General features: G+C 36.6%; 1 protein-coding gene across 10 annotated transcripts in view; it reads left to right on the top strand.

The window, feature by feature from the left end:
* ADGRB3 (adhesion G protein-coupled receptor B3) overlaps positions 1-12,081 on the top strand; it is a 513,515-nt gene that overhangs the window by 254,380 nt on the left and 247,054 nt on the right. For all 10 annotated transcript variants that reach the window (XR_004417317.2, XR_004417316.2, XM_033054203.2 and 7 more), the window contains one exon: positions 11,573-11,719. Coding sequence is in view for 8 of the 10 variants with exons in the window: in XM_033054203.2 (XP_032910094.1) it covers positions 11,573-11,719 (147 nt within the window). In the remaining 2 variants the exon portion in view is untranslated. The remainder of the gene's footprint in view (positions 1-11,572; positions 11,720-12,081) is intronic.

Raw genomic sequence — 12,081 nt, 5'->3', positions numbered from 1 at the left:
AAGAGAGAGCAGAGTCCTATCAGGTACTTATGTTAGGAATATAAGTGTCTTGGAGCCAGGCACTATGGTGGCTCCTTATGACTGTCACACCTCAGGAAAACCTGGGATACTTCCTTAATCACAGTACTTTCTACACATTGACTGTCCGAACTTTTCATTCTCTACTGCATGTAAAAGCAAAACTGAAGGCACACTAAGGGCCTCTGAAAATTTGCTATGAATCCAAACAGATTTTTTTTAAGACTTAGAAGCCTCTCTGCTGCAGGTATAATGCTGTTTTATATCTTGAATTGATTATTTTGACCATATTCTGTGCTTTATTTTGGCATTGAACTCAGTGATAATGTGCATTTTATGTACTAATCAGTACAAGTAAGGGTTAATCCAGTATTCCTATATGCAGTTTAAGTTCACTGTGCAGCAAAATTCAGACAATTTTTTAAAACCCTGAGAAGGCAACACAAGCAACCCTGATTAGGCATCTCTGTCTTTCTCTGTCAACTGCACTCAATATGAATGGAAATGTAGACACCTGAATTCTGACAAGGGAAACAGTAATGATATAACATCTGATTTAGCTGACTAGTTTACTGTTTGTTTCCATTTTTTTCTTAGACACTTGGATCCTTTTTGATTCCCTCTCCCACAGCTTTGACAAGAAGAAAAGCCTCTCATTTGGGGGCAGTGGGAGGGAAAAAGTGAGGGGTGCTGGAGATGGGATGACCAGAATTAGATAACAACAGCTGAACACAAGGTCCACATGCCATAGTGATTCATGTGATGGAGTTATAACAGCTCGTAATAACCAAGCTCTGTTATTCTTTATAGGCCAAATTTTCTAGTTAGATCTTTTTAAAAGCATCTCCTCTTTGTGTGGTTGTTTTATTGAAATGACCATAATAACACTGAGATATTTCTCCCGAGTTATTAAAGTTAATTTAGAATTCAACAATGTGAACAAGTAAATCAAACTCAGTCTAATTAGTATTACTTACTACTTATGTTGGATATTGTCTATATGTCCCACTGAGGTACTGGGTATTGTTCTGCCATGCATGATGTAAACAATCTAAATAAAGCATGTGTGCATTATCCTGACAATTATATTTCACAGAGCCCCAGGACAGTCTTTTACAATCCCTTAAGCAAATCTTAATCCAGTTTATGTCCTCCATGGAGAATATTCAAGATGATATAGACATGCCTACAGAATACAAAGACCTAGTTGTGAACTCCTGTGAGATAGGTTAAAATCATGGCCTCAACATGAAACTGAGACACAGGAGATCTCTCTTTCTAACAGTTCTGTTTCATACTTTCTGTGTGACTCTGCTCAAGCCTATCTAGAAGGCATTTCGTATTCCAGCATTTACTTATTAGCTGCTGGGCTCAGTGGGAAGCAAGAGTAGCTGCTCTGTGAGAGAAGACCAGAGACAGCAAGGTGTACACAGTAGCTCCACTGGCAAAGGCAAGGTGCCACAGCATCCAAACAAGAAGAACAGAGAAGGTCTGTGATGGTAGCCAGACCCAGCTAATATTCCACATCAGCAGACAAGTCCATAATGACGAGGCAGATCTGACATCAAGCCAAGAAACCAAATCAAAGCATCAGGGTCAGGATCTGGTCCAGTGGTCCTCAGGAAAGCCCATAGTGATAAGCTAGATCCAAGGTCATTAAATCTTGACATGGAATTCGCAGGTCAGGGTTCAGAAAATCAAAATTCATAGCCATACACAGCCACAGCAGATCCAGCTTATGTGCAGCTCCTGAGTGAAGGGGCTATGGGACCCCACTTCTCACAGCCTTTTTCACTGCAGTTTGATCTAAGCTACAAAGTTGCATAAATTCACAGCTGATTTGGAGTACCTGCATCTTAAGCTGTAGAGGTGTGTGTGTACGTCTGTGTGTGTGTGCACTGGTACTGACAGCTTGGGCATCATGTTAAATGGAAAACTCAGAATGGTAGATAACCACTAGAGAATTAGTCTGATGGTGACCAGGAAGTGCTATACTTGTGACTAAATTCTGTGTGCTAAATTACCAGAGTCAAGAATATAGTACAGCACTAATTTGAGATATCTCACAGTTATCTGGGATGAATTGAACAAACCTGCCTTCCTTCTGAACCCTTGATTTATGTATTATGCCAGTTATCAAATGAATATTCAAATAGGTTTTTGGTCTTCCTTTGCTCCTGGATAAGTTTCGATGGTAATAGCCTTGAATCCTAACAGACATTCTCATCCAAGGTACGAAAGATATGGTTTATAATGCCTTCAGATGGGGGCCCCATGTTCAGAGAGGATCCTAATCGCATGCAGCTCTTTCTACTTCAAGTGCTCAAAACATAAACTCAGTATTCTAACAAGTGATGTCAGACCAGTAAGTTTTTTCTCTGACTTGGCCAGGTTTTAAAATAGAAAGCAACTGAAGGTGGATATAAAGAGGGGACTAATTTGGTTAGTAAATGTACCTAAAGGCTTGATCTTTTCGAGGATCTTATCTCTCTAATTCCTCAACCTTAATGAAGCTGAAGTGTAAAGAAAGCAATATCTTCTGCTTCTGGAAAGGAAAATGGAGAAACTTGCGCATTTCTGGCGGATTGCTATAAAAAACAGGAGGCAGCTGTAAGTATTTCCTCCATATCCACTGTTTTGCAGGATTTGGCTTTTAATCGATCTTTCCTGTTCAGGATTCACTAGCTGCTTTCATGCTAGTAATCTCTGCATTTCTATGCCAGAGTAATTTACACTTTTTTCAGTTTTAATTTTCTTTTAGTGTTATCTGGAAGTTTTTCACAATGCCATTCTGTATGATTATGAAAAAGCTGCTCAACAATAAGATATAGTAGAGATCTGGTTTTAGTTTGCTACACAAAGCTATGATTAAAAACATATATTGATTCCCATTATTTATTTTTTTCCTCTGTATGTGGCTTTTCTACATCAAATTTTCTATCTCCATGCCAGTGAATTTACTTCTTACATCATCTTTCAATATCCTGAATAACTTAGTTCACATCTTTATAGATTTCTGAATGATAGGTTTAGTTATCATTTCCCTAGAGGTAAAACAATACCCATCTCTTCTTTGTTTCAATTTACTGCTTCTGGGAAGCAATCATTCTACTCTGTTCTGCATCACTCCAAGCAATGTAATGTTCATAGAATATTTTTATCAATTCCCTGATAATGATTTTCACATCTGTTTGTCTCCTAACTGATCTCTTGTCCTCTGCCAAGTCTTTCTTTAATGGTTTTTATTGAATATTTAACCATTAATAAGCTTGATAAATAAACACCTAAATGGTCTCTGTCTCAGCTTTTCTTTTTTCTCCCTTCTCTGCTTCATCATTTCCACCTTCTGAGCTCACTACCTTAACATTGCCTTCAGTCTCACTCTCTTTGCTCTTGTTATCAGCTAGAAACATCAGTACAGGCACTTTATCAAGCTACCTTAGTGACTGAAAAATGCTTGGTTTCTGCACCTTACCTGCCCAGTCAATCTAAAATGGTGTTGTAGGTGACCTTGCCCCCTCAGTATTGCCCATGGTTTTCAACTTTATGTCTCTACATTAAACTCATGCACTTAAATGCGAGTTCATTCTATCTCCTGCATCAGTCTCCATCTTCTGTCTTGCTTTATGCCAAGTCTTTCTTTTCCTTAAGAAGTATTTTATGACAAGGCAGGAGAGGCTGCCTGAGACCACAGTTTTAGTAGGTATTATTATTTAGCAATACTTAGAGGAATGGAAACAATGCTCCTTCAGAAACAGAGTACCTTTGATGTGGCTCGGGATGTTTGGCTGCTCATATCGTCATCTTCTTCAAAATAATGCCCAGAAGGTGGAGTTGTCTTCTAATTAATGAAGTTTAGTTTCCTACCATATGTTTAAAGTGTTTTTTCTAAATTATCACATATTTCAGGAAGTATTCAATTTATTGCAAGAATACATTTTCTTCTATCTGCTCAATAAAAAAACTGTTTATATTTTCATTGTCCAACTGGGTTTTCTTCAAACTTGTTATTCAGATTAGCAGATTGATTTTGTTCTTTACATTCCACATTTCCTAGCTTCAAATAGCCATATTAAACTTCCAGACTGTAAATAGTAAAAAATTGGTGAAAATTGCAAAAATGCTGAGCTTCCACTCCCCTCAACTCCCTGTCCCTAGGGAACAAGCAGAAATCATATCTCGAACATATAGAAACTCTATGATGCCACAACTATTTCCATGCACTAGTTTTCTCAGAGAATAAATGTTAATATTTTCCATAATTATTTTTAACAAATATTTATTGTCTATAACAACCATTTTTAATGGTCTAATTATTATTTGAACTTTTCGTTTTTAGATTTTATTTCTATACCTGGAACAAAGTTATCACAATACAATCGGAAATCACTTGTGAGACTGTTTATGCATATGTGATATTTCATGAGTCAATCAAATTTGTATATTCTTGAGTTTTTCCTCAAATACAGAATTTCGTACTGAGCAGCAAAAGTACACACAACCAAAAGAAAGCACTTGCCTACTGCCTATGGTTTTTTTAAAATTATCTAAGTAGCAGGAAAAATCTGAGTTATTAAATGCATCCTGATCATTGCCTAAAACTATGCTGCTTTCTAAGTTGTCCTATATATCATACTGATCATATTATGGTAATGGGTAACTCTTTTTCCTACTGCATTGTCTGTAGAAAACAGAAGGGAAATATTCAGAGATCACTGTTAAGGTAGCTTCTTGATTAACCGAAGCATTATTCTCAACCTTCAAACAGTGAACCTATTTAAGGCACAATGTGCTTGACACCAAAGGATTCATGCAAAGTTCTTCCTTGATTAGTGGAAATATCTATTAAGTGTCTACTTCTACTTTTGCTTATATTGGTACTTTGTCTTGCTACCCAAAGCTTGAATGGTGAGGCAGTAGCTGCTTTGGGCTGATGAGCTTCAGGAAAGCAAGTGCACAGCAGGCTTCTAGGGACATCTCTGTCTTGTCTTCCCATGGAGCAGTAGGTTCTAATTTAAGAATTTATTGCTTCTGTGTGAATGTCCATGAGAAGTAGTAGATCTGTTAAGTTATATTTTCTTAGGAGCCTTTTTCTGAACATGGTTTGATTTTGGTTCACAGTGAGGAGATTTCATGAATATTACTTCCAGAAGGAAAGTTGCCTTGTTTTTCTCATGTTCATGTAAGAGGATGCCACTTCACCACAATCCTTCTGTTATACATAAGCTTGTAGGTGGTAAGAAGTGAGTTTATCTTTGGATTGAGAGAAGGATTTTAATCAACCCTGCTCACATGCAGAGTTCTGTAGCAAATCTGTAGATGCACAAATCAGTCTCCTTTAAATGGGGGTTTCACCATTTGTGTTGGTTGCAAATTTTGTTTAAAATCATTGGATTTAAGTGGATAGAAAAAGTCTGTTATATATATATTCTTCAATCTTCATCTGGCTCTTTGGTGATGATCCAGGCAAGACTTTGTTCCCCGTGTATCAAACATGGGCTGACTTAGATAAGGTTCTTTAGTCTATAAAAAACAAAGGTTTTACATTTAAGGTCAAAAGAATAATTCTAGAATGTATAAATATTGTTTTAATTTAGTCATTGTAACATAGATGTTTTGCAGAAATGCTCAGTATTCTGAATTTCAACACAAAATCCTTTCATATTCTTTGTGAAAATCATCTATGGCAATTGCAATACTATTTTACCCAGAAATAGATTTAGCAGGAGCTGTTCCAGAAGGGCAGTCTGTTACAAAAATCAAAATATGTTAAGTGATGAACTCATGTTTACTAAATGCTGAATAATATACATTTAGTATACCATCAATGAGCAAGTCAAAATAGGATAAGAAAATAGCAAATGAAGACTGCTAATATACTCAGTTATTCTCCGTTCAGTCTGTAACCGAAATGCATTCTGTATCTTGAGCTATTGCAAATTAGAGACCAACATGGTTACTGTGCTGTAGAGCACAACATACCCAGAATATTATCACTTACAAGAAAGTAAAATCAGAACCGATATTGCAACTGAGGAGAGATGTCTGTAGCAACCCATAGATCAGATCTATAGCTTCCCCCATGCGGGGAAGAAGTGGGGCAGGCACTGCACTCTTTTCTCTGGTGACCGTGACAGGACTCAAGGAAATGGCTGAAACTGTGTTGGTGGGGTTTAGGTTGGATATTAGGAAAAGGTTCTTTACTCAGAGTGTGGTTGGGCACTAGAAAAGGCATCTCAGTACCAAGCAAAGTGTTCACAGCACCAAGCTTGACAAAGTTCAGCAAGCACTTGGACAATGCTCTCAGACTCATGGTGTGACTCTTGGGGTAGATGTCCTGTGCATGTTGTAATTTTAAAACCTGAATCTCTGTTGTAAGAGCTGAAGTTGCATTTACTCCATGAGAAAACCCAGTTGTTTTTCTGTGAAAAACAACCTTTCAGTGAATCTGATTTTCTGTTCAAATTGATTATTCAAGGGTCTAATTCTGAAATTCTGCCAGCTTTTGTTGAATACAGGAGGCTAAAGGGTGAATAATAAAAAGAAGGGGGAAATGATTCATAACACTTACTTGGTTGCTTTTTTGTTATTGTTTAGCCACCCAGATCAGAGAGCTACTAGAAGTTGCATTAGGCAGCTTGTAACTCATTCAGGGTTGCAGGGATCAAGGCAGTACATTTCAGCTTTTCTTTTCTAGGCCATGATCTACAAGAGCTACTCATACAGAAACTACGCTATTTTTTTCACTCCAAGTTTTCTTGACACATTAATTAACTACTTTTGTGCTGTTCTAAATAATCTGCTTAAATATCATTCACATATTATTGTGTGTAACCAGGTAATTTTTATAGTGATGGAAAATTGTCTATTCCTACCAGCTTGGCATTAATCAGTTACAACAATATTTTGTATTAATTTGATTTAGTATTATCGGTTAGTAGTTGCCAATTCTGAAATTTTTAGTAGAGCAGTATCAAACAGATTATCTGCAATAGCAACATGAAAATGAAATAAAGGGAAAAGAAGTATTTGTAAAGGATATTAAGAATTAATCCAGTAAAGTTCAAAACAATCACTAAATTGATTAGACTAGACTACTTACATGATTCTCCTCAATCAATAATAACTATGGAATTATCAAATATGTATGTGTTTTTATGTGTAATTGAATGACTGTCTTGTAGGTTATACCAAAGTACATCAAAAAGTACTGAAAGAAGCCTCCTGTCTCAGGCTTCCACCACCCCGAGCTCAACCTGCAGTTTGCACTACAGATGTGCACAGTGAGCACCTGTACTGAATCACAGAATGATATAATTATAGGGTATGCTGAGCTGGAACAGATCCAACATTGAGTTCAGCTCCTGGCCCTGTGCAGGACACCCCGAAGAATCACACCATGAGCCTGAGTGCATTGTCCAAACGCTTCTTGAACTCAGTCAGGCTTGGTGCTGTGGAGCCTGTTCAGTGCCCAAACACCCTCTGGGTGAGGAACCTTTTTTTTCATGTTCACCTAAACCTCCTCTAGCACAGCTTCAGGTCATTTTCTTGGATCCTGTCACTGGTCACCAGAGTAAAGAGGTCGGTGCCCACCCTTCCACTTCCCCACATGAGGATGGTGAACACCACAAAGAGTTCAGCATTCTCTCTTCGGTCTCCTTCAGGCTGAACAGACTGAGTGACCTCAGCCAATCCTCATCTGGCTTCACCTTCTACCCTTCACCGTCCTCTTCACCCTCCTTTGAACACTCTCTAGTAGCTTAATGTCTTTCCTATATTTTGGTGTCCAAAACAGCAGGCAGGACTCGTAGGAATTGATGTGATACTAATAAATAAAAATAGAATTTTCCATTTTGGAAGAGTTTAATTTAACATGACACATAAAGATTTTCCTCAGATTCCACTTAGGTAATTTTAATTTTAGTTTTCTTTTTTTTTTCTATTTTTTTCATCTTATTTTCCCCCACTTTACATTTTCATTCATATTAGTGTTCTCTTTGACTATTTTTCCAGTAGTATACTATTTGTGTGTCTGCATAAATGAGCAAAAATATTCATATCACAGTGCCTAAAAGTATCCTTATTTGCCAAGTGTTCCATCTCACCAGTTCAGGACATGATGGATTGGTATGGTAATTTAAAATAATAATTAAAAAAAAAAAACCAAAAAAACAACTTGTGAGAAACTTGGGTTTTTTCAAATGAGAAGACAGTCCTTGTGTGGCAGTTGTAGAACGGAATCAAATTGGAAGCATTGTTTTCTAATACAAACCTAACATAAAAAGAATACAACAAAGTGCAAAGTGAATGGTGTCTTGCTATCTATGTATAAGAAGCTTGCATTTGAGTTTCTGACGTACAAATGACCCAACACATGAATTATATACATATTCCTCTAAAAGGCTTGTTAACTTTCAGTTCACACTGACTAATTATTTTATGCTGCAGATTAAAACTGAGTTAGAGAGCCTCAATTTCACAATGGAAATACAGCTGATCATGAGCCAAAATTTAATTGAAATGAGTCATAGAGTAATATTTAATGAGTATATTAGCTTTCTTAAAATATAAAATGCAGTTTAAAGTGATACTGAAGAGTTGGGAACTATTTTGTTTATCCACCTGTTGTGTTGATAGACCTGAACTAGTTGTCTCCATCACATTTGATTAAATTCTTACACCTTGGAGCATCAGAACCACATTAGGCACATCCTCATGGAACCGTTCGGCAAAGTATCTAAAAAAAAGACCTTTTAATCTGTGTGGATCTGTAAGAGGCAAACTTTGGAGGATGTAGAATATGCACTGCTGACTCATAGCTAACTTTCCATCACCCAGGACCCCTAGGTATCTTTCCATAGCACTGCTTCGCAGAGTCTTGTTCCCCAGTCTGTATGGAAATCCAGGGTTTGCCTCATCCTACATGTCAAATCCATCACTTTCTCATGTTGAACTTCAAATGGTTGGTGATTGCCCAGCCCTCTGATTTAGGTGTCTCTGCAGGGGAGGCCTCCCTGCCTTTGAGGGAGCTTCTACAGGTCCTACCAGTTTTGTACCATTTTTGAACTTGCTTAGTGCCTCTTCCACTCCTGCCTCCAGGTCGTTTGCGAAGTTGTTGACAAGAACAGGGCTGAGGATGGAGCCCTGTGGAACCTGCTGGTGGCAGACCACCATCACCCTTTGTGCCTGACCTGTGGGCCTGTTGCTCACCCATTACATGATGTGTTTATCCAGCTGAATGTGGACATTCTGTCCAGAAGGATTCTGTAAAAGACGGTATCAAAAGCTTGACTAAAATCCAAGAAAATCACATCTACTGGCTTCCCTTGATCAGCTAGGTGTGTTACCTTGTCATAAATGGAGATCAGGCTTGATAAGCAAGAATTTTTTTGATTGAAAGTAAAATAAAATTATCTGAACCAAGAATGGGGATATATAAGATTATAGAATCATTTATGTTGGGAAAGAGCTTCGAGATAATTGAGTCCAACTGTAAACTCAACAGTGCCCAATTAACACATACATTAATATTTATTCCATATAAGCCGTAAGTCAGAGTTTTAAGTTTTACGCTTTGCTTTTGTTATTCATCACCTAAACAATAACAAATATTTTGGAATTTTTTGTTCTGAGTATTGTTTAGATTCCATGACAAATGGCTCTATTTAAAATACAGAGAGAGACATAGTACAGAGAGTACTGTCCTAGATCCTCACCATTTATCCAGTCCTAAAGTGGTTTTCTGTTTTGCTGACTGAATTCCATTGAATAACATTGATTTCCTACTTCAATAAAGGAAACTGTCATCCAAAAAGGGGATGAAATATTAAGGCGCTACTGTCTAATTAGATAGATAGATAGGTAGATATACAGATAAATACTGTACAAATAAAAAACAGCCCAGTATTATCTTATACAGGCTGTATTTATTTTTTAAAATTAAGTTTAATTTTATTTATGGGGAAAATAAAATTATTTTTAAATTTTAAGAACTAATGGAAAAAATACATTTTTGCACTGTTAATATATTCTGTACAACCATTGATTGCATGTGAAAGCATGCAATCCATTTTATGGCCCAGTAATTCTGAAACACCTGAACTCTATTCTGTCCACACACCACCTGAAAATTCACAAGACTGAGCATCCCCTTAGTACTGGGAATGGATTTACCAATTGCAGCCTGGAGTGGATTGTATCTAGCATTATAAAACCCTGATGATAGTTTCATAATGGGAAGTCTGAAACAACCTCAAGTACCATCTCGTTAATGTGACTCTGTAATACATAACCAACCTAATATGAAAATAAGAGTCAGTTATTAAGAAATATATTTGTAGAGTTAATATTGTTAACTTCTAAATTTTACTCTTCTCTTTGATTTGAATTACAGTTTTCCTTCTAACAAAAATTTCTGATGAGACGCATAATGGTTTTCTACTTTAATTTTGCTGTTCTGCTTGTTTTACATCTGTCCCCCATTGTATTTACGTTTAACCCCCTTGCAGAGTCCTTGCAGTTAAATCATTATGCAGATCAAAATATAGTCCTGATATCCGAACTCTTCCAACTACATTAGCCTCTGCATAAATTGATTAGGAAGGGCATTGCACAGGAAATGGCTATCAACATTGCTTACATTAAGAATGCAGCTAGGCTCCAAATGTGGTGTTTGTCATCTCTCTGAGTGTATGTAAACACTTGCAGCTCCGTCAATTCCTTTAAAGTAGTTTGAGTCTTACTAGACACTGACCGTGTTGCCATGGAGTTGTACTTAGATTTCCCAGCAAAGCTGAAACTGATTTCCAGGTGATAGTTGAGTTAGAAAACAGGGGAAAAAACTAAATGAGTAAACCAAATTCCAAACTGACTATTATTAGATTTGACACCTATTTCTTCTGTCTTGATATATGTATTATAGATAATACATATACACTGATCTTGTTTGGATGCTGGGTTTTTTTGTTGAAAAAAATATAATTAAGAATTCAGAATGGAGATTATTCTTTCAAGGAAAAGAAATTAGGTGCTATACTGCTTTACTTTACTTTTACTTTGTGTGAAAACAGCAAGGTCTTTTAATATGTTAATCTCTTTTATGGATCTATCTTGAAATTGTGCCTGTTTAGTGGATAAAAGTTATTTTATTGCTCCATTAGATTGTATCTAGAAGATATGTTTCCCAAAGCAATTTTAAGCATCCTCTTACTTTTATTGTCACATTTGATCATTTTAGAATTAGCTCTGAAGACACAACAATGTCCTTATGTGTGAGTTTCAGGGTATAAGCTGGTGCATTCAATAATCCCTGTTAAGAAACTTAATCAGAATCTGGCTGACAAGTGTTATGATCAATACCGCACAATTAATCCATAGTAGAACTGCATAATAAACAGAAGATTATGCTTTCAGAGATAGTTAATGTACTATGAATTCCTTCTTTACTTGGAATCTATCATTAAAAGTTTTGTTATTGCTGTACTGCTGTCACTCTGTGATGCTTTAACATATGAAACATTTTAAAATTTATATGGTTTTATGATTTTCTTACTAGTGGCTAGCATTCAGAAGCTTCCTGCTGCATCTGTTTTAACTGACATCAATTTCCCCATGAAAGGAAGAAAAGGAATGGTTGATTGGGCACGAAACTCAGAAGACAGGGTTGTCATTCCAAAAAATATCTTCACTCCTATGTCAACAGGTAAAAAAACATATCAGCATGTTAATTTCAGCACCTTGAAGAAAAGGTGATGCATAAAGTCTAGACATTATTTTCTACACCAAAGAAACAATGCTTTACTTAGTTATTGTGCACAAGATTTAATCTGTTTGATATGAGGTGAGCTGAAGTGAAGCTCTGTTAGACCCCTCGAAGCTGCTGTGTTCATAACTCTTACCAAAGGAAGCTCAGCAGGCAAATTAGTCTAACTTCAGGTACAATTTATAAATGACATCGCAGTGCAGATCTCTGACATTAGAGAATTTACTCTACAGACATTCTTTGAGAATACTTAATTATAAATGTAAATGAACTAGAATGGATGTCAGCATACAATGATGGAT

Source organism: Catharus ustulatus, chromosome 3, assembly GCF_009819885.2.
Source record: "Catharus ustulatus isolate bCatUst1 chromosome 3, bCatUst1.pri.v2, whole genome shotgun sequence".
NCBI lineage: Eukaryota > Metazoa > Chordata > Aves > Passeriformes > Turdidae > Catharus > Catharus ustulatus.
Note: the sequence above shows the minus strand (reverse complement) of the source record. Positions and strands in the feature narration are given on the sequence as shown.